Source organism: Hemitrygon akajei, chromosome 11 (genome assembly GCF_048418815.1).
Source record: "Hemitrygon akajei chromosome 11, sHemAka1.3, whole genome shotgun sequence".
In the NCBI taxonomy this organism is placed as follows: domain Eukaryota; kingdom Metazoa; phylum Chordata; class Chondrichthyes; order Myliobatiformes; family Dasyatidae; genus Hemitrygon; species Hemitrygon akajei.
In genome coordinates this window covers 24,326,238-24,353,358 of record NC_133134.1, presented here as the reverse complement: position 1 = coordinate 24,353,358, position 27,121 = coordinate 24,326,238, and the positions used below count along the sequence as shown (strand labels likewise).

The 27,121-nt window shown below is 37.8% G+C and overlaps 1 protein-coding gene across 3 annotated transcripts in view; it reads right to left on the bottom strand.

The window, feature by feature from the left end:
- wdr90 (WD repeat domain 90) overlaps nucleotides 1-27,121 on the bottom strand; it is a 92,819-nt gene that overhangs the window by 43,962 nt on the left and 21,736 nt on the right. For 2 of the 3 annotated variants that reach the window (XM_073060461.1, XM_073060462.1), the window contains exons 8-23: nucleotides 25,514-25,623; nucleotides 22,294-22,524; nucleotides 18,617-18,676; nucleotides 17,163-17,231; nucleotides 15,358-15,468; nucleotides 14,309-14,454; nucleotides 13,417-13,474; nucleotides 12,323-12,441; nucleotides 9,587-9,748; nucleotides 7,000-7,130; nucleotides 5,026-5,142; nucleotides 3,999-4,234; nucleotides 2,809-2,948; nucleotides 2,538-2,668; nucleotides 1,804-1,934; nucleotides 69-230 (exon numbers count right to left, since the gene is read on the bottom strand). In XM_073060461.1, the coding sequence (XP_072916562.1) occupies nucleotides 69-230; nucleotides 1,804-1,934; nucleotides 2,538-2,668; nucleotides 2,809-2,948; nucleotides 3,999-4,234; nucleotides 5,026-5,142; nucleotides 7,000-7,130; nucleotides 9,587-9,748; nucleotides 12,323-12,441; nucleotides 13,417-13,474; nucleotides 14,309-14,454; nucleotides 15,358-15,468; nucleotides 17,163-17,231; nucleotides 18,617-18,676; nucleotides 22,294-22,524; nucleotides 25,514-25,623 (2,114 nt within the window). The remainder of the gene's footprint in view (nucleotides 1-68; nucleotides 231-1,803; nucleotides 1,935-2,537; nucleotides 2,669-2,808; nucleotides 2,949-3,998; nucleotides 4,235-5,025; nucleotides 5,143-6,999; nucleotides 7,131-9,586; nucleotides 9,749-12,322; nucleotides 12,442-13,416; nucleotides 13,475-14,308; nucleotides 14,455-15,357; nucleotides 15,469-17,162; nucleotides 17,232-18,616; nucleotides 18,677-22,293; nucleotides 22,525-25,513; nucleotides 25,624-27,121) is intronic. The other variant, XM_073060463.1, reaches the window with a different exon arrangement.

Here is a 27,121-nt window from a genome sequence, read left to right as displayed (position 1 = left end):
TTCCTTCCAATAGTACAATTATAACTGAGTAAATTACTAACTTTATATGATTTACTATGAAAGTGTACCTCTCGAATTAATCTTCCACTCTTTGCATTCAACCACAATATCTTATTAGAGGATGTAGCCACCAGGAGCTGTTTGACTGCAGCAGGAGGATAGCACACTTTAATAGCAGTGTCAAGGGTGGTTGTCTCCAGGTCCAGGATACTGACATCAACAAGCATTAACTATTTAAAACAAATGAATATGAATAAAGAACAACTCCTACTAGTACAATGGGAATCACACAGAAAAGCTTACATTTTAGTTGTCATATCCTGTCAATTAGTTAGTTTCAGTCATTAACCAACATCATTTGTTGATCAACTGAAAAACAGGTTTCAGCTCACCAATAAAACCTGGAGCATGCATGGGATGCATGGGAGGGTGTGGTCACAAATGTGTTATTACTAATTCATGACAGGCCTCAGAGGACAAAATAATGCAGAAAAGAAGTATGTCAACTATTTTGTTTGTAAGTGGTACAAAGTTATTTTTAAATGTTAAGAGTTCAGAAGGTGTAAGTGCTTAGGGACACTTTTGTTTCAAAGCCTCTACACTATTTTAATGCCTCATTAAAATAGTGTAGAGGGAGTGTGATTAAGTACTCATCAAGTGAATGATGGGTGCAATGGCAACAACAAAAAAAGCAAACATATCCTGGGACTCAACAATTCATTTAGCACTGAACTTAAAATGTCACCCCACACCACTGCTCAGTATGCACTGAATGCACCAGTAACTCAACAAACTTACATTGACATTATCTCCCTGCTTCATGACTAAAATTGCTTTGAAAGGAATATCACAACTTCTATCTTCTACTCCAAGTCGCAAAACACTGCAACTTAGATTTACATTTCTGTTTCAGCACCGCTAAAGGTTAATTTCTCAGAATTGTTTAATGCTATTATGGTATCCCATTCACCCCAAATAAATGGGTTTTTCCAGCTTAACTCACCCATATTTACAGTAATGCCCACCTATGCTAATCCTATTTGCTTGCATTAGGTCTTTATCTGACTATGCCTTTCCTATCTAAGTATTGTGAAAATGCTTTTTAAATACTTTCATTGTATTTGGCTCAACCAGCTCTGTTGACAGCTTTTTTTTCTCTTAACTATCATCCACTGTATGAAAAATCTGCTCCAAAGATCTCCTTTAAATTTCTCCCATCTCACTTGAAACCTGTGCCCTCTAATTCTAGACTCCCCTGCCCAGCAGAAAAAACTGCTAGCATCTATTTTAACCATGCCCCTCATAATTTTATAAACTTCAATAAGGTCATACTTCAGCCACCCATGTTCCAATGACAATAAACACAGCCCTCTATTCTAGGCAACATTCTGCTGAAATAATATAGTGGTTGGTTCAGTTTTATACTCATCACAACTGGGAACGTCTAAGAAATAGGATTATGCCAATATCTCAAAGAGCATTGTCCAAACAAAGCCTTGTATGGAGCAGTGGTCCCTCAAGTGAATTCATGTTCTTAATATTGCTGCTACTTAGGAGTATAACAACACATAATTTTTTACAGTAAATAAATCCTCACAAGGGACATTCTCACATTTTTTATTGAGTGCCCAGGTGACTTGCATACCAAGAAGCCAATATGATGCTGGGAATAACTGGTGCAAGACTTTCAACTTGTCCTCTAAGCTTACAAATGATTTAAAGTATGATGGAACACAAAAAAGATATAACATTAATTCATTTATCAGGAGGATAAAATTGCTCTGGTGAGCAGCAGCAGATTACCTCATCAAGTGAGTGAGCATCCATCACAGTGACAATATATTCAGATGGGCCCACAAAAGACAAATAACAGCTATCACTGCTTACTGTTAATGCATCTGGACCATAGCAACTCCCTCTTGCCACAACATTACCTGAAACAGCAGTGTAAATACTAAGCAGTTAATTTTGCATGCTTAACTCCACATGAATTTTTTTCTTCATAACAGTAATTTGCTTTTAGGATTGGCACATAAAAGTATTACTTGAACAATAAGGATAAGGAATATTTGTCATAAAAGTCTTTCTTCTACTTTGTTTTCCATTTCATTAATATATTCAAAAAACTGAGAACCTTAATTATGATGTGATTTTCCCAACTCAAATTACTTTATGGATGTCAATAATTTGCATTTTATTCCAACATTTTGCCAACCACTGAGAAGCAATTTATATTTTACAAAAGAACTGCAGACAGAGAAATATTAAAAAGCTAGCCAGGGGAGTATTGAAAGAATCAAAGATAGACATAACAGAAATATGGAAGATGTGGCCATCAAAGACAACAGCTTTCTGGCTATCCTATTCTAACTTTGCTGGGATACTAACAGTCATCCACATTGCTGTATACAGGCATATTTCTGTCCCAGAAGGACATGAGTAACAGGAATCTGGCAATTTTATTATCACTTTCAATGAGAGCAGCTCTTTATTCAGAATTTGTTAAAAAGAACTTAACTCTTGAACCTTTCACTTACCCAGGATCCTAATAACGCGATGATCCTCCTTAGTAGCGTCATACAGAGCTAATGAACCCAGAGAACCAGCGCTGTACATATACTCTCCATTGGGAGAAAATGTAAGTCCAATCACTTGCCCTCTATGCTGCCTGGAGACCCGACAGAAAATGTCAGTAAAATATGGGAAACCTCAATCATTGCTCAAAACCAACATAGGGTAAATAAGATGTTATTGAAAATATGATATGAAACAAAACAAGATTCATTAATAGTAAAACGGAATTCTCACCGCTGTTCAGCCAAGAGACTAGAATTTCCTACATTAAAAATTCGTACCACTCCGCTGCTGAATCCACATGCAAAAACTTGTTGCGAAGGATGAAATGTCACTGCACATGGATTCTCTTCAGTACTCACGAAGTCATATAACTGTTAGTTTACAAAAGACAAGTCCATTAATGACTTGAAAATCAACAGGCTACTTCTGAATTTAAACTAATCACCCCCCTCTAGTATAGTCTTTAAGAATCAATTTTTAAACTAAAAAAAGCAATGAAATGGTGCCAAGCAATCTCACAACTGATGGATCAGATGAAAGCTCTTCAGTCTTATCACATCTAGGCAAATCACCAGTAAAGTGATGAAACTATTTGCTATGAGAGCTCTCTACCAATAACTTATTCACTGATGCCCAAGTTGGCTTTTCCATGATACACTCAAATCCAGGCCTCATAGCCTAAATAGCAAAATTCCAGGGTTGCTGTGAGACTAACTGCCTTTCACAGCCAGCATTTGAGCAAAAGAGGCATCAAGATGCCCTGCTAAAATTGAAGTCAATGAGCTTCCAATGGAGAACATTTAAGTGGTTGGGATATGTATCTGAACCAAAGGAAGATGATTGAGCCTTCTGGTAAATCAATCATTTCAACCTTATGTAATCACTCCAGGATTTCCTCAGTCCAATCATCTTCCATTATTTCATCAGTGTCCTTCCTTTCATAAGGCCAGAAAAAAGAACACTTGCTGATGACTGCACAGTGTTCAGTCTATTTGCAATTACTCAACAAATAAAGAAGTCTATTCCAGCACACAGCACATGCTTGTAGGCCAGTAAATGGCAAGTAACATTCATGTCACTCAAGTGCCAGGCAGTGACCATCTCCAATAAGAGATGATCTAACCATCAACATATGACAATCAATGGCATTGCAATCACCATTCAAAGAGCATCTCATACAGAGAAATGTTTCTCAGAGAGCTAGTCATGAAGCAATGTACCAAGCAGTTACAGTATTTCTCTAACCAAGCACATATTAAACAGATAATGCAACAATGATCAAGACTTCCATTGGTTTAAAAACATAAGATATTAAATTAAAATTATCATTTTAGAAAAAGGCGTTTTTGTTAAAAATGAAGCTTCCAAATACACACGTGGACAGATTCAAAGCTTTATAATTTCTGGTCCTGAATACATACCTGTTGCATAGAGTCCAAGTCCCACAGTCGGATAGTGCAGTCTTCAGATACAGTAACAAGATGTCTCCTTATTCCATCCACTGAGAAAGCCAGAATTTTATTCATATGTGATCTCATTAGTGTAGTGTAGCCTCTGCTGGATATATCCAGATATCCAAGATTACCTGTAGTAGTTGCTGCCAGCACTTTCAACCCTTTGGGGTCAATGGTTACAAAGCTGACACTACCTTCATGTTCTAAATATAGATACAAGGATTAGTAATTCTGAATGGTTAGCCACATATTTACTAACTTGTATTATGCTGCAATTCCTACAAAATATTTTTAAAAACACATACTTCGTAACAGAACTTCAGAACTTTATCAATGAGCTACGAATTTGTAGAGGTACTTTGAACCTCCATTAATAGCAAGTTTACTTTGGACCAAGAACCTACTTAATTTGTTCAATCAGATATTATTTTGTCATTAGACAATGCAAACTATCAATTCTACAAAATGAACAATATGTCTTAGGAACTCCTTTTAAGTGACCTATTAAGCAACAGGATTCTATGTAACAGGTGCAAGTACAATATCACCTTTAGCAGATCACTGCATAGTCATTCACTGAACCACCATTAATTATTTTTCCAAAAAGCATTGAGCCCCATTGATGGTTGTTAATCCTTCAGGACAACAAATGCAAATAGTCCTCAAGGTACATAATACCATGAAACAAGTCATTTCCTATTTCAGAAATTCTTCTTCATCTACATGGACATTTGCATCACCAAGGTGAAAAAACTTATTTGGTGTAACTGTAATTGCATGTATTATTTTAAGTTGGGTAAACTTAAAAACTGGCTTACAGAAGGCCTAGCAAAGGGAGGGAATTAAGTTTGTTTTCTAATCTGACTTTGGGATGATGTATACAAAGTGAAGGTAGCATAGTCTCTAATTTACAAATCTGAAGTTTTAACAATTTGAACAAAACCAAATAAAATAAATATTTTGTTGAAATAGAAATTGCTATTAAACTAGTCACCTGCTTCAAGAAAGACAGTGGAGAAATCTAACGGCCAAATACGTAAATAACCATCTTCAGATCCTGTGGCACAGAAAGCAGCAGAAATACTGATACTATTGATGGCAATCCCAGCGCCTAAAATTTAAAAGAAAATGATTTGATGTTAGGTGTTTAGATTACAGAAGAAACATTGATGTAAACTCAGATATTCACATTCCTGCATAAGTTAAGCTGCTGCATAACTTCATTGCACTGCTGAACAATTCCCTGCCCATTGCTATCACATATACTCAGGCAGCAATGGAATAAATGTTATTTGTTTGATGACTGCAATATACACAAAATGCTAGAGGAACTCAGCAGATCAGGCAGCATCTAAGGAGTGAAATAAGCGGTTGACGTTTCAGACCGAGATTTCCGTCAAGAGTTCCATTTAATTTCCTGGTGGTTTACATTCAAAAAACCTTGCTTTAAGATTATAAATTGCATTAAAGATAAATGGACAAGATCTTTACTATATTAGTCTGACAATGCCCAATTCCAGTTAAAGCACAAATGCAGCACAGTGCCACCTTCTGTATTTCATTATGAAATACAATACTTTTTTTTAATGCATCAGGAAATTAAAGGTAAATTTATGCTAATAATACACATTAATTCAAGAAGGGAATTAGGGATAATCTTGGAACCATAGACTGGTGAGTCTCACGTCAATGGTGGGTAAATTTAGGGAAAGGGCTCTTAGGGATAGGATTTGTGAGCAATTGGAAAATCATGGACTAAGTAGGAACAGTCAGCATGGCTTTGTGCGGGGCAGGACATGTCTTACTAACTTGATTGAGTTTTTCGAGGAAGCAACAAAGGCGAACAATAAAGGAAAACCTGTGGATGCAGTCTACATGGATTTTAGTAAGGCATTTGACAAGGTCCATAAGATGGGTGAATTGGCAATTTGTATTACAAATTGGTTTGCCATAGAAGACACAGAAACTTTTTCTGGTTGGTCTGTGACTAGTAGTGTTCTACAGGGACCATACAGAGACCTTTGCTGTTTGTGATGTATATAAATTCCCTGGATTAATATGTAGATGGGTTGGTTAGAAGATTGCAGATGATACAAGAAGCAGTGGTGTTGCAGAACAATGATTGGCAAAGGATACAGTGATACATACAGTAGATTGAGTACAGATATAGATGAAAATATAGAAGATGGAGGTTAACCCAGTCAAATGTGATGTGTTGAACTTTGGGAGATCAAATGTGAAGAGACAGTACAATGTTAATTGCAAGACTCTTAACAGTGTTGATATGTAGAAGGATCTTGGGGTCCAAGTCCAAAGCTCCCTGGAAGTGGCTATATAAGTTGATAGGATGGTAAATTACATCCTTTTGCAGCCTTGCATTTATTAGTTGAGGAATTGAATTCAAGAGGTGGGAAGGTATGTTGCAGCTTTATAAAATCTAGTTAGGCTGCATTCAGTTCTCTTTGCACCTTTATAGAAAGAATATTGAGGCTTTGGAGAGGGCAGAGAAGAGGTTTACCAGAACACTGCCTGGATTAGAGAACACGTGCTATAAGGAGAAATTGGACAAACATGGATTGTTTTCTCCGAAGCAGCAGAGGCTGACGAGAGACCTGATACAGGTTACTAAGATTATGAGAGCATAGATGGCGTAGACAGATGTTCAAGAGGCTCTTGGATAGGCACATGAATGTGCAGAAAATGGAAGGACATGGATATTGTGTAAGCAAGAGGGATTAATTTAGTTAGGCACTTGATTACTAATGTAATTAGTTTGGCATGACAGTGTGGGCCAAAAGACATTTTCCTATTACTTCATGTCATGAACCATGAAACTCCATGAAACCATGAAAGTATAATACACTTTCAATCAATTCACTATTCTCTAACAAAATTTCATTTAATTGCATTTTCAGTACATACTACAGTAGGCAAGTTATTGACCTTGTATAGAAATGTAGCTTTATACCTGTATTCAATGTCACTGTTTCCGGCTGGTGTGAGTGGTTTTGCTGTGAGGGAAACAAACGACGTGCTTTCTTAATAACAACATTTTTATAATCGATTTCAAGGATGTGTCCACTTTTACTGCAGGCAAAACTGAAATTGTACAGAAAAAATGAAAATAAATAGAATGTATTCAAATTGGTCATCACATCAATCGCAATTTGATTAAAAGAAAACCTTCAGCATTAAAGCAAACACTGTACTTTTGGAGTAGAGTTACTGATGGAACATAAGAAATACAGCAGCCAATTTTGCATATAACAAAAATGCAATCATGATCAATGATACTTATAATATACTTTAGTGGTGACAGTTATTGCCTAGTGCAGAGATTAGTACACTGACTCTATTTCAGAATGGACCTTTAAACAAGAGAGGAGACAAGGTTACAATATAACATCTTATCCTCAGCAGTATACTGGAGCCTCTGCTTAGATTTTGTGCTCAAGTATACATTATAGTATTCAATCTCAGAGCATAATGTTTCCATGGCTGAATCTGAAGCTAAGAGCACTGGAAAACCCACCAGGACCACCAAGCACAACAATATCTAAGTAACACAGAGAATTGAGATAACTATCAGAGTATCCTAAGAGAAAAGAATGCAAATAATTGTCTCATTAAATCTCCTTGGCAATTCTGTTACAGAACTTTGTAATCTTACTACAAGAGGAGGAAACTGGAGGTCCATGAGCCAGTCCTCCACAAAAGATCAGCGGTGTAGAGGGTTAGCAACTTTAAATTACTCAGCGTTATAATTTCCAGAGGATTTGCCTCAGGTCCAGCATGTAAGTACCGTTACAAAGAAAGCACGACAGTGCCTCTACTTTCTTAGAAGTTTGTAAAGATTCTGCATGTCATCTAAACCTTCGACAAACTTCCAGAGATGTGCGGTGGAGAGTATACTGACTAGCTGCATCACGGCCTGTTATGAAAACACAATGCCCTTGAATGAAAAAGCCTTCAAAAAGGAGTGGATACAGCCCAGTCCATCATAGGTAAAGCCCTTGCCACCACTGAGCATACTTACATGGAGCATGTCACAGGAAAGCAGCGTCCATCATCAAGGATCTCCACCATCCAGATCATGCTCTCTTTTTGCTGCTACCATCAGGAAGAAGGTACAGGAGCCTCAGGTGCCACACCACCAGGTTTGGGAACAGTTATTTCCCTCAACCATCAGGCTCTTGAACCAGAGGGGGTATAACTTCACTTGCCCCATCACTGAAATGTTCACACAACCAATGAACTCACTTTCAAGGGCTCATCATCTCACGTTTCTTGATATATTGCTTATTTATCTATTATTATTATTTTGGGTTAGTTTTGTTCTCCCTTTGTATTTGCAACATTAGTTGCCTTTTGAACATTGCTTGTCCATCTTTATTATGTGCAATTTTTCATGGATTCTACCGTGCTCCTTTTTTCTACTGTGAATGTCCACAAGAAAATGAATATCAAAGTAGTATATGGTGGCATATATGTAGCTTGATAATAAATTGACTTTGAACTGTTCTTACAAATGAATTATCTGACTTTGGTATTGTCTGTGTGGAGTCTGCATGCTCTTCCTGTGACTGCATGAGCTTTCTCTAGATACCTCAAGTATGTAGCTGAATAGTATAATCTGGAGGGTGAGGGTGGGTTAGTTGATGGGAATGATGGGAAGAATGAAAAACGGTTATTGTAAATGGATGTTCGATGAGCAGCAAAGAATGTTTCCATGCTGTATGACTAAAATGTGAGAATCTATCTCCATTTACTGTGAGAATTCATGCAACTGTTTGATTAATTACATTTTTAATTGCCTGAGTACACTTAAATGTGTTTTTTTAAAGTGGAGACATTAGGAAACATGGTACTTTAAATATGTTATGACTTTAATAATTCTAACTGGAGGTGCATGGCTTAACCAAATATCGTTATTTTTCCTCTAGTATTAAAGTGATCCAAGTACATTGACTAATGGCATTGTCACAGAAGGACCTGTCATAAGAGTCAGATGGCAAGCCCTTGCAGGCAATAAAAACAATTACCCATTATTTCCAATCCAAAACATATGCCATACTGAAAAATTACAATTTCTAGGCAACCTTTACTTACATTCCATTTCAATGATTAATCTTTCCCAATGGTTTCAGAAACAACAACTCATAAATTTGTTTTAAGTATTGAGAAGTAGCAAAAAGTAAGCATTGCCATCCATTGCTTGAAATCAACAAGAAAGCTCTTCATAGCAGTTACAGCTCAACTTGCAGCATTATAACTATCTTACAGTCATTCTGTGCTTGCACCCTAACCTTGCATAAATAAATAACTTTCTACATTACATAACTGACTACACTTTTAAAATACTTCACTAGCTTTCCATTACTTTAGGACTTCCTGAAGTTGTGAAAGGCTCTGTAATAAATAAAGGTCTAAAATTATACATACTATCTAATATGCAATATAAATTTGGAGGCCTGCATAAATCATGTGCAAGTCCTGCATTGGTTAGATCATGGTGTACTGATGTGCACACACTTCTATATTTGTTTTGCTCTTACAGCGTCCTATCCACAGGGTCCTTGTCAGCCAGGTGTCCCTCTTCAAATGCTACATCTGTGAATGCCAAACAATGATATTCACCCAGGTTAACTGGGCAAGACCGCAGTGCCCCATTTCGAACTCGCCACAGGCGGATGTTATCTCTTCCACATGACACCATCCTGTTAAACGATAAGTTAGGCAATTACTACACAGGCAGACAATAATCAATTATCAACAACCTGCACACTAGAAAATGTGGATTAAAAGAACAAGAGGTATCAAGAACAAATAGTTTAAAGCAACATTACAGGCGAGCAAGACAATTAAAATACAGCATAGAATCCTTAACTAATTGTGCTAAACTTCTATTTGCAGGTCCCACATACAACTATGTTAGTCTCAATACTATTGCATAAAAGGAATGAAGTGTATGCAAAGAAAGAACTGAAAGATTATAACCATTGTGAAAGACTGAATATATTGATGATTGCATCTTTTGAAAAAGAAACCAGTTGGAAACCTGACAACTTTTCTTCAATTATGAATGGCTTGGATAATATGGATGTATAGCAAACGATTCCAATTAGAGAAATTTAAAATTTGGAAGCTGAAAATGGTAATAAGCTGGGAAACAGAGATCTTTCTTTACTCAGAGAGCTTACACTCTGCAAATTAATGCCACAGGAAGCACTTTTAAGGGGAAATCAGATGAGTGCACAAAAAGAGAGCAAAGATAAAGCACAAAATTGAGACGAGAAATGGAATGGGAGAAAACATTAGAATTTTTTTTGGGCTGTGTTACATGTGTGCGCACTGCACATCTGTGTTTTTGTTATATGCTCTCCCTCTGTCCAGCTTTTCTTGTTTCAGGTGTGCCAAGCTGCTGTAAATCTCCACAAAGTGCTGCTGGACCTGCCCCCTTGTCAGGAATGCTCCAAACAGAATTTGGAGAGCACAATTTTAAAAAATTGTGTCCGGGAAGAAAGGGAGAGAGAGTTGCTGGGGAGAATCGGTCGCTGAAGTATTGCGCTATTTTCCATATGAACAAACTTGTAATCGTTGTGTTCTGATCTGTGTTTTCATATTGTGGATTTTGGCTTCTAGATTATTCCCTTGGATTTGGTGGCCCTGGATCACTTCTGTGAATATGTGCAAATGCTATAAATATACTACAAATAGGACCTACTGTTTATGCTTTGCCCTTCTCCCATCACAAACAACATACCACACGGAGGGTGAACTTGTTTTTATGTTGATTCCCCGACACCCCTAGACAAGCGCCAACGAGAGAAGGTAACATGAACTGGGTACTTGTCTGGGATACTTCCTGTTGGAGTTAGTTTCTCTTATAAAGAATGAGTTGAAGTTTTTCTCCCCTTTTATGAGTGATCACACAGATGCCTTGTGCAGGAAGGCACAGAGTCGACTGTACTTCCTTAGAAGGTTGGCGTCATTCAATGTTTGTAGTGAGATGCTGAAGATGTTCTATAGGTCAGTTGTGGAGAGCGCCCTCTTCTTTGTGGTGGCGTGTTGGGGAGGCAGCATTAAGAAGAGGGACGCCTCACGTCTTAATAAGCTGGTAAGGAAGGCGGGCTCTGTCGTGGGCAAAGTACTGGAGAGTATAACATCGGTAGCAGAGCGAAGGGCGCTGAGTAGGCTACGGTCTATTATGGAAAACCCTGAACATCCTCTACATAGCACCATCCAGAGACAGAGAAGCAGTTTCAGCGACAGGCTGCTATCGATGCAATGCTCCTCAGACAGGATGAAGAGATCAATATTCCCCAATGCCATTCGGCTTTACAATTCAACCGCCAGGAGTAAGATATGTTAAAGTGCCGGGGTTAGGACTCAATGTATTTAAGTAAACTACTTAAGAACTTTTTAAAAGCTATTATTAATGCTTTTTGAGAGGGTGATTTTAGATGCATATCATATTTTTACTGAGTTAAGTATTGTATGTAATTAGTTTTGCTACAATAAGTGTATGGGACATTGGAAAAATGTTGAATTTCCCCATGGGGATGAATAAAGTATCTATCTATCTATCTATTGAGTGCTCTCCAATAAGTTAGTGTGCTCCAGCTGGCGTGTGTTCACTCCTTCCAGTGGAACACTAGTTTATTATTTTGCTTTGTTGTTTTCTAGTTTTTGTTTTGGAGGGTAATCCTGGGTGGGGAGTTTATCCTCGGTGGGGGTATGCTATCGACATTTTGTCTCAGAATTGAGCATTTAAAGCTGCCCCGAGCCTGGCAAGCCTTTGAAGAGCAGCTAGGATTTAGTTTGTGTTTGTTGGTTAGATAGACAGGAACCAGAGTGCTCGCAAACTGCGCTGTCTGGCTTGGTTGGTGTCACTCACTGTATTTAAACTCACTGCTGTTCGGGTGAAAGTCTCTCAGTGTGAATATGGACCAGTTTACTGTGCAGGCGATTCTGAGTGATCCTGCAGTAGAGCAATTAGACAAGTGCTGTAAGGCTAAAACAGCATTTTCTTGAGCTGCATATATTATTTATAAACAAGAAGTCCAAATATTCTCCGAAGTACATCATGTTTGCTCTCTCGTATACGCAACCCAAATTCTACTCTAAAATGGAATTAAATTATAAAGCATGAAAAACAATTTGCATTATCATCCTCAGTAGAAATTCAAGGAAACATGTCAATATTATATTATGGGAAAGAAAGAAAAACATATTACAGGAAAAGAAAATGAATAAATCATTCCACAAAATAAAAACATTGATATATTTACCTGGTGTCATCAAAATCAGCTATTTTCATCACCTGAATATCAACTTCAGTATGAGCTTTTGCCATCACTAGCACTTCACCACCTTGATTTACCTTTGACGTGTTCCAAACCACGACCATCTATGAAAAAAATACCTTTCTTATAAATATTGAGGACAATTTCAAATGCTTGTTTCTATTTTGACTCTCTTGAAAACAAAGTGAAATTGCCTCCATTGGCAGTTTATACTTTCAATCTAGTTTATACTATGTTTTTTTTTGCCTGTTGCTTAAATCTAGGACTGTTTTGATGGCTTTTCCTTTAAGACTGGATCATTTTGACATGTTGATTTAAGTTCATGATCTGACATTATCAATATTTTTAATACAGCCTTTCTTAACCCAAGTTTATTCTGGTCAAATTTCAAGTTGCTCAAGTATTCTCATAACATGATTCTTAATCCAGGTCTTAAAATCTGGACTAGGCTTGTGAAATAAGGAAATCTCTTTCCAAAAAAAAGTAAAATTATTGAAGAATTATGTACAACCTTATTTGAATGTATTAGTTCTTCAAACTGCTTAAATATCTCTATTTAAGCAATGAATGCTAACAGCAAATGAGTGATAAAAGTGACTAGACCCAAGAGCACTGTCTACTCTTTCAGTTTTACTTCCGTAACAGTAGCAACTTAATGCTATCATTTGTTTTACAAATAAGCATTCCAGTGAAATTTAAAAGCAGGATTACAATTTTTAACAGCTGTAACTAAAGATTGTTTTCAATTTTTAAAAAGTTTAATTGCCAAATAAATTTTACAGAATATTGTAGCAAGACTGCTTATAAGCATTGCATTAATTGTATGTAGTAATATGGTCATTACTGGCATTTCTTAAAGTTTCAGGTGTTGGATTTACAGTCCTTCATTTGCCCCAAATGATTTTCTCATTATACCTGGTTTTGTAAATTTTATTGCTTAGTATTTATTTATTTATTTAGAGCTAAATACTCTTGAGTACTGCATAAAGTTGCACCATTCATAATGCAATTAATGATCTAGATTTATTTGTATATTGACATGGTGGAGGGTGTCAACTACAAACTTTGGAAGTACTTACTGTTTTACCATGACCATCTTTTCCTACGCCACATAGCACTCCCCCACTGAATGAAAAACTAAAAAAAAAGAGAAATATTTTACTTTTCTGTCATCTGAGAAAATCATTAAAAATGCAAAATATTTCCTTCAATTGTTCTAATACTTCAAGAATTATAATTTAAATATGGCTCAAGCAACAAACATTCAAAACTCACATTAAAAATGCAAAATTGTTTGAGTAGCCACGTCAGAATGTCAATAAATGTACCCTTTGTGTATAAAGGCATTTCACTGTTGCATTCTTTTAAAAATGACATCACCTTGCTTTTAGGGTCACAAACATAACAAAACTACAAATGCACTAGAAAAACAGTTTTGCATGGCTTATAACAAATTTTACACAATGTGAAACATGCAGAGTATGAAGGGAAATTATTGTCTTTCCTTTTGGTCACAAAATATTTGTGGAATGAAGGGACATTAAATTTACAGGGGACTCCCAGCTCAGTAAATATTTATTAAGTAAATATGTTCGAAGTAATTCCATTATAAAGATGCAGTAGTAAATGTACCATTATAGTAATTGGTATTTATTGCATTCCTATGCTGTTACCAAGCACAGTAATATAATTATTTATTTCTTTTAAAAACCTCATTTAATTTGAAAATACTATTAATATGATGGTTGGAGAAATATAGAAAAAGTTAATCTAAAATGATTTCCAACATAACATTGTACCAACATGACATTGGTACATGTCATTTCTGTATATAATCCTTCCCCATTAGGATCTACTAAGTACATAAAATCTGAGGAATAATGAAAGTCCCGTTAACTATTCAGATCATTTTAGTTATAACCAACCAAGGGAGGAATGTAAAAAAAGCAATACTGTAGCCCATGCTCTTACCTGAGGGATGATACTGAATGCACGTGGGTTTTAAACATTGCCAAGCAGTTGCCTTGGTTGAAATTCCAAACTCTGATCAGACTTACATTTCCAGTTTGTGCAGATGCGAGCAGTGTTGTGTTGCCATTAAAAGACAAAGCAGATACCTAGCAGAAGGCATACAAAAAAGAAAGAGTATTTTAACAGCAAACTTAAAATGCATGATCTCAGAGAGTACCAATTCATTATTGCACTCTTAGTCCTCACAGGAACATAGTTCCCTATACTTTAAAGAATGATATCTACGCAAGCATATGACTGTACCAAGAATCTGACATGAACCTCTGCTCTCCATGGTGCTTTATCAGAGACCTGATGCAAAACCTGTACAGCTCAGTGTGGAAGGCTAGCTATGAAAGTTACTATCTTGGATTCACTCAGGCTGGCATGGACAGTATGAGTCATTGTGAGAGACTGGCAGGGACTTGTGCAATAAGCCAACTTCTAAGCATTCAGATTTCCAGTGAAGTAGTAGGGTGGGTAGAGTTTTGTACCAACTGTCTGATACCAAAGCTGTTGTCACGTAGGTTTCTGCACAACAGTGATAAGGGCAGGAATTTCCACAGGTTCTGGCAAAAAGTGGAAAGAGCACTGGTCTGCACAGGTTGCTGTTACAGCAGTGATGTCAATCCTGCATCTCAGTAAATATACAATGCTATAATGACCCCTTGTAGCACTAATTCTATTAACATTCTCATTCTTGGGATCACATACTTATACTAAGCAATACCAGTGTAGATACATCAGTTTGATTTGGTATAAGGTTCAATAGTCTATGGATCCTCATCCATGGTGTATCAAAGAGCAAGTTATAAAATACAAAGCAGCTCATCAGAGGCAGGATCAATCACCTAGCTGATCTCATAATCCAGTGACTGGCTGATCCAGACTACAAATGTTGGGATACAGTGAGTAGCATGTTTTGAGAAGCAGTGACTTATTTTGAAATGCATATATGTTTCTTAAAATAACAGAGTATGTATCAAGAACAATAAAAGTATCTCTACTACCTTATCTGTGTGTCCAATGAAAAATCTTTGCTGTCCAGTATCAATTTCCATCACCACGACAATGGCATGACAAGGATAGGCCACTGCTGATCCAGACTTAGTCCATGCAGCCTGAAAATTTAAGAACTTTATAAGATCTATTCTACAAATATTAGCAGAAGATTTGGTTTGCATTTCCTGCACAACATGCACAGCCATAGTCAACTAAGCTACAGTTAATTATAGTCACTAAAAGAAAAAATGCAATATAAAAATATAAAATTAAAAGCAATATAAAAAATAACAAATTCAGCATTTTAGTCTATCAGTAATCACAACAAGATCTAGTCATAGTCATAGAATTGTACAGAACAGAAACAGACCATCATCTTTTTTAGCTGACTACACTGATCCCACATTAGGTCCATATCCTTCTATGTCCTGCCTATTTATGTGCCTAAATCTGTGAAAGAAAGTGACTGTGACCCCACCACTTCTGCTGGCACCAAATTCTGAATATCAACCACATTTTCTAAAAACACTTTCTCTTCTCACGCCCTTAAAAAAAACGTTTTCCCCTTACTTTAAATCAATGTCCTCATTTTTGGAGTGGAACAAAGGGGAAATCCAGACTGTTTCACCATTTCTTAGAAGCAAATGAACAAACAACAGAGCTCTTAAGATAGATTGCCACTCTGCTTTTGCATAAGCATTGTTCGTATCGCACAAAATCAAAAAGGTAAAGGGAAAATAATGAAAAGATATCTAAAGATTAATAATCGCCAATTCAGTAACTTGGTTGACTGATTCTGGAACAGCTGGGGTGGTTCCATAATTATTTTTTTTTTTACAAACCATTAAGGAAATAGTTTCATCATTTAACTACACAGAGTGATAGCCAAATTGTTGAAACATTATGCAATATGTAAAAGAACAGAAATCAGGACTTACAATAATACAATAAATGTTACAGTTACTAGCTTTCAAATAAAGCGGAGTGCTAAGTGCCATAAATTTTAACATTTAAATTGGAATCAGTGTAGTTCATTTTACTTCTCACAGGGATATGCTAATTCTCTACCCAAATTATGTTTGGTTAGAGAATTACTGCAAAGTAAGTTTAATTGCTTCATTTTGTCTTAGAATTAATTCAAAATATTTGTGGTTGTATATATTCAATATCATAGCAAACACATTTTTTGTAACAATTGAATGAATCTATATTTACAATGGCAGGTCAAAGAACCATCTTACCTTAGACATTGCATTTCAAAATATGGAAAATAATTACAAAATCAATATATTATTACTGTAATTTTAAAAACAGGGTTCCTTTATAAGATTATTTTGCCTATCTGACAGTGACTCAAATGGTGATGTCTGTATTTCATAACCTACACTGAATGTACTGAAGATTTTATTCTCCAAATCTGCACCCTACAATGAACCACCTGTACTGTTTGCATTGACAGAATATACACACCTCAAAATGGACAGTTCCTATTTACTAATATCTGGCACAGCTGTTGTTGGAAAAGCATTGTAAATCTTCTGTCATGAGATTATTGAATCAAGGTGAAATTTCAAAATGGTCTCTATGAAGGTGTGCATGTGTACATTTCTTGATTTTTCTCTTAAATAGCAGAACTTTGGATTTCACCATCAGCAAAATTGCTTCTGAGCTGTTGTTTTCCCAATTTAAGATATCCTATCTCCAATTTATCTTTCAGTCTTGAGCTGGGAGGTTGCTGACATCTGAAGTGGAAGGGCAGGTAACAAGATGAAGAGCTACTGTAAATACCATTTTGGATTCAGAACACACTTACGCATTTCACTGTGCACCCTCCAAATCCAATAATCTTCTTTAGCTTCAGTATAGGGTCTGGCTGCAAACCCTGAAAAAAGTGGTTGAGAATTACAACCTTTGCAATAAAATCCAAACTTTCCAACAGTTATGCATGTAGAAGTAATGTAAACAGAAAAATTTTCTAGCTGTTATTTTGGTTACTTCATATCAAACACTTGGATAGGCTGGGTGAGTGGGCAGATACTTGGCAGATGGCGTTTAATGTGAATAAGTGTGAGGTTATCCACTTTGGGAGTAAGAACAGGAAGGCAGATTATTATCTGAATGGTGTAGAGTTGGGTAAGGGAGAAATACAAAGAGATCTAGGAGTCCTTGTTCATCAGTCACTGAAGGTGAATGAGCAAGTGCAGCAGGCAGTGAAGAAGGCTAATGGAATGTTGGCCTTTATTACAAAGGGGATTGAGTACAAGAGCAAGGAAATCCTCTTGCATTTGTACAGAGCCCTGGTGAGACCACACCTGGAGTATTGTGTACAGTTTTGGTCTCCAGGGTTAAGGAAGGACATCCTGGCTGTAGAAGAAGTGCAGCGTAGATTCATGAGGTTAATTCCTGGGATGTCTGGACGGTCTTACGCACAGAGGTTAGAGAGACTGGGCTTGTACACGCTGGAATTAAGGAGACTGAGAGGGGATCTGATTGAAACATATAAGATTATTAAGGGATTGGACAAGATAGAGGCAGGAAATATGTTCCAGATGCTGGGAGAGTCCAGTACCAGAGGGCATGGTTTGAGAATAAGAGGTAAGTCATTTAGGACAGAGTTAAGGAAAAACTTCTTCTCCCAGAGAGTTGTGGGGGTCTGGAATGCACTGCCTCGGAAGGTAGTGGAGGCCAATTCTCTGGATGCTTTCAAGAAGAAGCTAGATAGGTATCTTATGGATAGGGGAATCAAGGGATATGGGGACAAGGCAGGAACCAGGTATTGATAGTAATTGATCAGCCATGATCTCAAAATGGCGGTGCAGGCTCGAAGGGCCGAATGGTCTACTTCTGCACCTATTGTCTATTGTCTATTAAATGAAAGTCACAGGTCATTAATAGTGGAGTCTTGTAGAAATGTTAAGCATTAACTCGTATACAATCTTGCTAGTGATAAAAGACATTGCATAAAGGAAAAGCAAGGACAGACTGAAATAGGTAAAGTGTGATTAAAGAGTGCCATATTTTGAAGTGCTAAAGAATCGTGCCATTAGTCAAAAGCAAGTTATAAATTTAGTGAACCAATATTGCTCAAAGACAAATAAACGTGTTAAGAACTCTCCCAGATTATTCGTCTTAAACAATTAATTCTAAGGAGATTCTGAACACAATACTTCCTATTTTTATCATGCTCTGTAAAAACCCTTTAAAGTACAGGAAACTACTACAAGTCAAACATCTGGATGAAGAAAATTTTCAAGTCAAACAACTTACCTTACAGATTTTGAATTTTTCACCAGCAAGTCTGGTAGGCGTTGAGACTTTAGTGTGTACCTGAAAAAGACAAAATGGTCTGCACACTATTAACACAGAATTAGTTTGGAGATCTTTGTATTTTTGTACTGCAATTCATGGTGCAATGCACTAGCACACAATCTGTATTTTTTTAAAAAATATCAATAGTACAGCCCAGGAACAAGATGTGCTTGACAAGAAGCCTATTCATTTTTAACTTTGCAGAACTGCACTTAAAGTAACTTTCCCTGTTTATAGAGAAGACTAATTGCACCATTGTAGCATGCATTTCGATTGCTGGTCCTTTGTAGAAAATTATACTATTACAGAGCTAAATAAGAAAACTTGTAACATTTCAACATTGTCCATGATATCAAGATGCCCGATTCTTGATCACAGCACTGCTGCTACAGAACAGAATCCAAGGAATCCCATGAATAGGGGTGGGAGGGAAAAAGAATGGAGAGAAATAAATGAATACAAATAATAGGATCTGTGTAGCTCCTAGCAATTAGCAAAGTATCAAAGGGCTAGGAGGAGACACCGATTGTCCTTTCTTCCAAAACACAAAATACTGCAGATACTGGAAATTATAAAAAGCAAACAGTTCTAGCAAGTTGTTTTTCTTTCTTTCTTTATAGATTATTGACTGTGGACACTGATAATAGAGAAGTGGACCAGGTTTCTTTGCAGATTTGTTTCTCATATTTCCTTGCAACATAGACGGGCACCATCCCGCCCACCGAGTCTCTGCCACACACCTGCTGACTAAAGATTTAAAAAAATACAGTGCCTATATCAAGTTTTCACCCAACCCTCCCCCTGGAAGTTTTAATATTTTATTGTTTTACAATATTGAGTCATAGATGATTTAATTTGGTTTTTTTGACACGGATCAACAGAAAAACTCTTTTGGGTCAAAGTGAGAACAGATCTCTACAAAGTGATTTAAAGTTATTACAAATATAAAACAGAAAATAATTGCATAACTATTCGCCACCTTTAATATGACACACCAAATCATCATTAGTGCAGCCAATTGTTTTAGAAGTCACGTAATTAGTTCAATGGAGATCTAATTTTGGAGATCTGTGTGCAGCCAAGGTGTTTCAATTGATTGTAGTAAAAATACACCTGTATCTATAACATCCAACTGCTGATGAGTCAGTATCCTAGCAAAAATTACACCATGAAGACAAAAGAACACTCCAAGCAACTCCATGAAAAGGTTATTGAAAAGCACAAGTCAGGAGATGGTTTCCAAGTCATTGAATATCCCTTGTAGTGCAGTTGTCAATCATCAAGAAATGGAAAGAATATAAATCTGCCTAGAGCAGGCCGTCCTTAAAATATCTGAGTAACCATACAAGAATAGGACTAGTGAGGGAGGCCACCAAGAGACCAACGACAACTCTGAAAGAGTTACAAGCTTCAGTAGCTGAAATGGGAGAGGTTGCTTACAACAACTGTTGCCCGGGTGCTTCACCTGTCGCAGCTTTATGGGAGAGTGGCAAAGAGAAAGCCACTGTTGAAAAAAACTCACATGAAATCTCAGCTAGAGTTTGCCAAAAGACAGGTAGGAGACTCGGAAACCAGCTGGAAGAAGGATCTATGATCTGATGAAACCAAAATTGAGCTTTTTCGCCATCAGACTCAATGCTATGCTTGGTGTAAGCTAAACACTGCACATCATCAAAAACACACCATCTCTACCATGAAGCATGGCAGTGGCTATATCATGCTGTGGGGATGCTTCACTGGAGCAGCCCCTGGAAGGCTTGTGTAGAGAGTAAAATAAAAGCAGCAATATACAGAGAAATCCTGGAGGAAAACCTGATGTGATCTGCAAGAGAATTGTGACTTGGGAGAAGATTTGTTTTCCAGCAAGCAGATTTGTTTTCCCCAAACCATAAAGCCAAAGCTACACAGGAAAGGCTTAAAGACAACAAAGTTAATGTCCTGAACTGACCAAGTCAGAGTCCAGACCTCAATCCAATTCAGAATTTGGAGCTGGACTTGAAAAGGACTGTTCACTCACAATTCCCATGCAATCTGATAGAACTTGAGCAGTTTTGTAAAGAAGAATGGAGAAAAATTGCAGTGTCCAGATGTGCAAAGCTGATAAGAGACCTATCCACATAAACTCAAGGCTGTAGTTGCTGCCAAAGTTGTATCTACTAAATGCAGACTTGAAGGGTGCGAGTAATTATGCAATTAATTATTTTGTGTTTAGTAGTTGTAATAATTATAATAAATTTAGACCAATTTGTAGAAATTTGTTTTCACTTTGACACAAAAGTCTTTTTCATCAGCGTCATAAAAGCCAAATTAAATCCACTGTGATTCAACATTGTAAAACCATAAAACACGTAAACTTCCAAGGGGAGTGAATACATTTATAGGGAGCACAAATTAAAAGTTGCAAATTTTAAATTGGGAAACTACACTTTAGGTTCTGTTCGCTTCTGATGAAGTCAAAATATTTGTTAACAATTGGGAACAATGAGCAGCTTTAAGTTCCTAGGTGTCATCATCACTGAGGATCTGTCCTGGGCCCAACATATTAATGTAATCACAAATAAAGCACACCACTGGTTTTGCTTCATTAGGATTTTGAGATTTCATCTACCACCAATGACTCTTGCCAGTCTCAATAGACGTTTAATGGAGAGTACACGTGGTTGGATCACAGCCTCATATGGAGGTTCCAATGCACAGGATTGCAAGTGGCAATCCCCTCAAATCCTGAGGGTTATACACTCAGCCAGCTCCATCATGGATACAACCATCTGCACCATCGAGGATACTTCAATAACCAAAATGGAGCCTCAAGAAGACAGCATCCATCATTAAGGGCCTTCACCATCTGTAACATGCCCTTTGTCATTACTATTGTCAGGGAGGAAGTAAAGGGGCCTGAAGATCCACACTCAATACTTCAGGAACAGCTTCTTTCCCTCTGCCATCAAATTTCTGAACTCATGAATGTACTTCATTATTCCGTTTGTTTTGTACTATTCATTTGGTATGTTATAGTAATTTTGTATCTTTGCACTGTACTGCAAAGCAACAAATTTCGATGATACATTTTGATTTAAAGAAAAATTAATTAAATTATATTCATTAGCATCATGTACTGTGTCGTATGACGTGAGCAATCATGGTCTCAATACCATGATTATTCTTGGCAATTTTTTCTACAGAAGTAACTTGCCGTTGCCTTCTTCCGGGCAGTGCCTTTACAAGACGGGGCACCTCAGCTATTATGAGTGGTCCTCACAGGCGTCAGTGGTCACGTTACCAGGACTTATGATATGTACCAGCAGCTCACGTGACCATCCACCACCTGCTCCCATGAATTCACGTGATCCTGATCAGGGTCTAAACAGGTGCTACACCTTGCCCAAGGGTGACCTGCAGGCTAGCAGAAGAAAGGAGCGTTTTACACCTCCTTTGGTAAAGTGATGCATCTCCACTCTTATCATCCAGAAATTATACTTTTTATCCATTTTCTTTTTATAAATTATATTTTTATAAATTGCTTTTGAAATTTCACCTAAACTCCAATCAAAAATTGTGATCAAAAGTTCACCAACTATGAACCTAAAATTAAACTAGCAGAAATTTAAATATAATTGATAAATTTTAAATCTCACCTCAGTATCACTGCTGGCTCTGTGAATTACTGCTCTACCACTGTGATCCGCAAAAACATGAATTCCACTATCATCTGCTGGAATCACCTTCATACATTCAATATTTTTTGTTGTGTTATCAGTCTCACATTCCCTGCTAACTCCACCATGACTGGACGACAACGTGGTATCCAAATGTATTTCTGGGATGCTCTTAACAATCCGAGGCGATCTCCGATACCTACACCGTTCCTGGAAAAGGAAACAACTCTTGAAGAATAGTCAACAAAAAGGGGAAAAAGATTACTTTGTTACAAGAACTTTAAATTTCAAGAAATGTTAAAGGATTTTTCTTGGAATACATTTAAGTAAAATCTGATAATGAGGTTTCAAGCTCCTTCTACCATTTATGTAGGACTTTTGCAAATTCCCAATGCAAGGACTAGAGGTCCTTAATACCAACTAAAATGGCACTTTGTGTGGTCAAAGGCCAAAAATCAATAGAGATGTTACATGTTTTTAAGGAAGCGTTGAGCGCAGGGAGGCCCAGAGTCTTTTCCATTGTCTATTTGGTAATCTCTTTTAAAGACATTGCTTCAAACAGAGGTTCTTTATTGGTGTAAAAATGTGAATGACATGGCTTGCCCAAAAGGGCTGACTGAATGTAAATAGCAGTGCAATAGTGGGGAAATTGGCATTGGTTATCCTTCCAGTAAATTTTTTAAGTATTTTGTGGAAAGCACCTCAAGATGCCTGCAAAGGTAGTTACTGTAAGTCTCAAAAGCAAAAAGCAGGACAGCGATCATTGCTTGCCAGGTAGACACGGCATTGCCACGTTTGATACTTTGAACTTAAAATACCTTTTTCTTCAATTATCGAATGCAGTGCTGGCAAACTGAAGATGAATTTTATTACTGCCAGGTTAAGGAAAGAGGTATTTTAGGAACTCACCAGTGTTGTACAGTGGCAGGCTGACAGAGCTCATTTGTCTTCCAGATGCTGAGCATACAGCCCACCCTTTCACATCCTCTGAATCAATGATGGCTTGTTGCTCGATCTCCAAGTGCAGCAAATGCACAACTACCAAGGTTTTAGAAACTTTGGTTCGAGAGCAGAAGTTCCCAACCATTTTTATGCATTGGACTCCCACCATGAAGGGAGGAGTCCCTGGACCCCAAGTTGGGAACTCCTGTTCTAGAGTGCAACCACCATAAATTTCACAGGAATTTCCAATATTTTTGAAGATGAGGTTTACTTGAGGGTTGTTTATGTGAGGCGAGGTTCAGATTCGTGTAAGAAAAATTGAAAAGAATCAACATAATAAAGTAGTCTTGTTTGAAATCCATTTTAAGCACTAGAAAATGGATGATGTCCACTGTGGAGAGAATCCACACTACAACTCAAAACTCTCTTTGAACACTTTCTTGAAAATTGCCATTGACTGTGGCATCTTAGGACCTCTTTCCATCGGTGGACAATCATATTACGAATTCATGACTTAACAGTTCTCTGCCACATTTTAGAACTTCAGTAGGGATACTGCCTGTACCTGAGGCAGTGTTTTTCTTTTAATTTCCAGTTGTTCCCTTTTCAATATCTTATTGGCTAGGAGAGATGGTGAGGCTGAACCAATGAGAATACTGTGGAAGGAATAAGGACAGTCACATCAAGTAAAGAGTTACAAATGAAGTCTTCAAAGTGTTCCATACAAATGATTTTGATTGCCTCTGCATCCATGATAAATGCAATTCCATTCTTGGTCTCAGCAAAGTGAAGGCACTGAAGAATCTGTGCATATCAATAGTGGTCTCAGCAACTGGCTGCCTCAGCTGCTGAGACCGGTTGCTTCGTCTCTTTTAATGTGGGTACCCATTGTACACCAGCTACCTCAGGGAGATGAAATAACAAGGCCTGGAGACAGTGGGTGGAAGCTCCAGTCCTAGATACTGATGACATAACTAATTCCAGCTACAGATCTATTCATATTCCTAAGAGTTACGAACCCCGTAACTGGGTCACTTACCAGCAAAGATAGAGAGGTCCGTTGAAGTCTGATAATACTATTTTTAACAGTATTTATTAGTAAAAATACACAAAAATAATATCAATGCAAATATACAGATAATATACGTCGTCAATACTAAATCTAAAAGTGCGGGTATAATAATAATCAATAAGAAATAAGCTCTATCGTTGTCTAGGGGATAATGTATTGTCCGATGGAAATATAAAAGTCACTCAGTTCATGCAGGCTGCAGCCTTTGGGGACCGCTGAGTTGCAATGGTTGGAGAGAGAGAGAGAGATTTTGGGGAGAAAAACTTGCCGGCTTTTCCTTTTATGATTTCGATCCGTCGGAGTCTCATTGGTGTGGCCGTTCACTTGTGGCCTCTCCTTTAGCTAAACCGTTCTTCCGTGGTGAGCCCGCCAATCCCAGGCAAGGGAAGGACGCACACGAGCCCCCACCGGCTGTCGCTATTAAACACTGTCACGGGATTTCTAGCGTTTCTCCTGGTGCGTCTAAAGGGGTTGTTCCCCAGACCCTCTTTTATCCTTACTCACGGGGTCTCAGATGTCAATCAGGTTGGGATGATGCAATCCCTCAACCAGCCCACTCTGGTCGTCCCTGAGGGGCTTCAATGAATAGTACAGTACTCAATACACAATTCCGTCTCCAAGAGACAATAGCCCTTATCAGGGGTTTTTGTTTCGCTGAGGCCAGGACACATTCCAAACCTTGTGGATTCTGCGTGTGTCTCTCTCATTTCCTGGGTCCCAGACCTGAATTAATAGCGATCTTGCGATTCTCAAAAAGGAGGGGGCGACTTTGTACCCTTCGGCCCCTCAGAGTTGCGGCACATTCGTAACACTAAGCCACACATTTGGTGGTGTGAACAAATATTACTTCAAATTGGAATTTATCCTTTTCCATTTATCCTTTCATAAAGGGTTAGAAAATCCCATGGTACTTCCCCAAAAGCAATTGAATGCGAATTTATCCACAAAACACTATTTGTTACATTTCAAAAAGATTATCGTTGCTTGTGAATCCTTTGATATATCTTCAATTTGTGAGATTACTAAATAATTGAATATTCTTTGTGATATAACAATGGTAGCTGTACTTCCAAAGTAATCCACTGAAAGTACTCTTGACATCTAGACAAATTGTGCAAAAATAAACACTGAATAAATTAAAACACTTTAAGTAATGGGTCAGTAGGATTTTTATCAGGTACTCACTGCTTCTGGGCTGGTAATTTGTTGGATGAGGGAAACTCTGTCTTTGACAGCCTTACTGACACTCACTGTGTGTGAATTCATTCTAATTGGAGTGCAATGTGTTGAATGACCTAGATGAGGTAAAACAAAACCAGAGCATATTACAGGTGAAACTCTAATAGAAAGAGATGGAAGCTTTTAATCCCAAATAATAGCTTCCAATCTCAAAAGCAATTCTCTACCATCATTCACAAAATGTGTGTGTTGCTTGAATTTCCAGCATCTGCAGATTTCCTCGTGTTTGTCTCTACCATCATTCTCTGTTTTCTATCACCAAGCCAATTTAGTATCTAATTTACTGATCTTCTGGACCATCTCTCATATGTCATCTTGTCCAAAATCTTATTGAAATCTAAAGATTAACTACATCGATTACACTCCCTGATCAAAACATTTTGTTATCACTTTAAAATTCAAATTGGTCATACAGGATTGCCCCTTAACAAAGCCTGCCGATTATATTTGACTAATCCCTGCATTTCCAAGTGTAATATCCCTCAATAAATTTTCCTTCAGCTTCCCTTCGTCCTTATACCTGTAGTTATCAGGAACTTATTCCTTTGCATACATAAACTGCTGGAGGAATACAACAAGCCAGACTGCATCTATGGAAAAGAGTACACAGTTGACATTTTGGGCCGAGAGTCTTCATCAGGACTGGAAAGGAAGGGGAGTAGTCAAAATAAGAAGTTGCGAGGAGGGGAGAAGGAAGTACAAGGTAACAGGATATTGGGAGGAGGAGGGGATGAATTAAAGAGCTGGGAAGTTGATTGGTGAAAGATAAAAGGCTGGAAAAGCGGGGATCTGAATGGAGAGGGCAGAAAACCATGGAAGAAAGGGAAAGGATCTTCTTGACAACTGCATTGGCACAGGTTCCTGCACCTATGTTGAGATCATCAAATTCATCAACTTTACCTCCAACTTCCACCCTGCCCTTAAATTTACATGGCCCATTTCTGACACCTCCCTCCCCTTTCTTGACTTCTCTGTCTCCACCTCTAGAGACAGTCTATGTACTGGTATCTTTTATAAATCCACTGGCTCTCACAGCTATCTGGACTATACCTCTTCCAACCCTGTCATTTCTAAAAATGCCATACCCTTCTCTCAATTCCCCCATCTCCACTGCATCTGCTGTCAGGATGAGACCTTTCATTTCAGAACAACTGAGATGTCCTCCTTCTTCAAAGAAAGGGGCTTCCCTTCCTCCACCGTTAACTCTGTCCTCACCCACATCTCTTCCATTTCAGACACATCTGCCCTCACCCCATCCTCCCAGCGCTACACCAGGGATAGGGTTCCTCTTGTCTTCACCTACCACCCCACAAGCCACTGCATCCAGCACATAATTCTCTGAAACTTCCACCACCTCCAACGGGATCCCACCACCAAACCCATCTTTCCCTCCCTCCTGCTTTTGACAGGGATCGCTCCCTACACAACTCCCTCATCCATTCATCCCTCCCTACTGCTTTCTCTCCTGGCATTTATCCTTGCAAGCAGAACAAGTGCCACACCTGCCCCTACACTTCCTCCCTCACTACCATTCAGGGCCTCAAACAGTCCTTC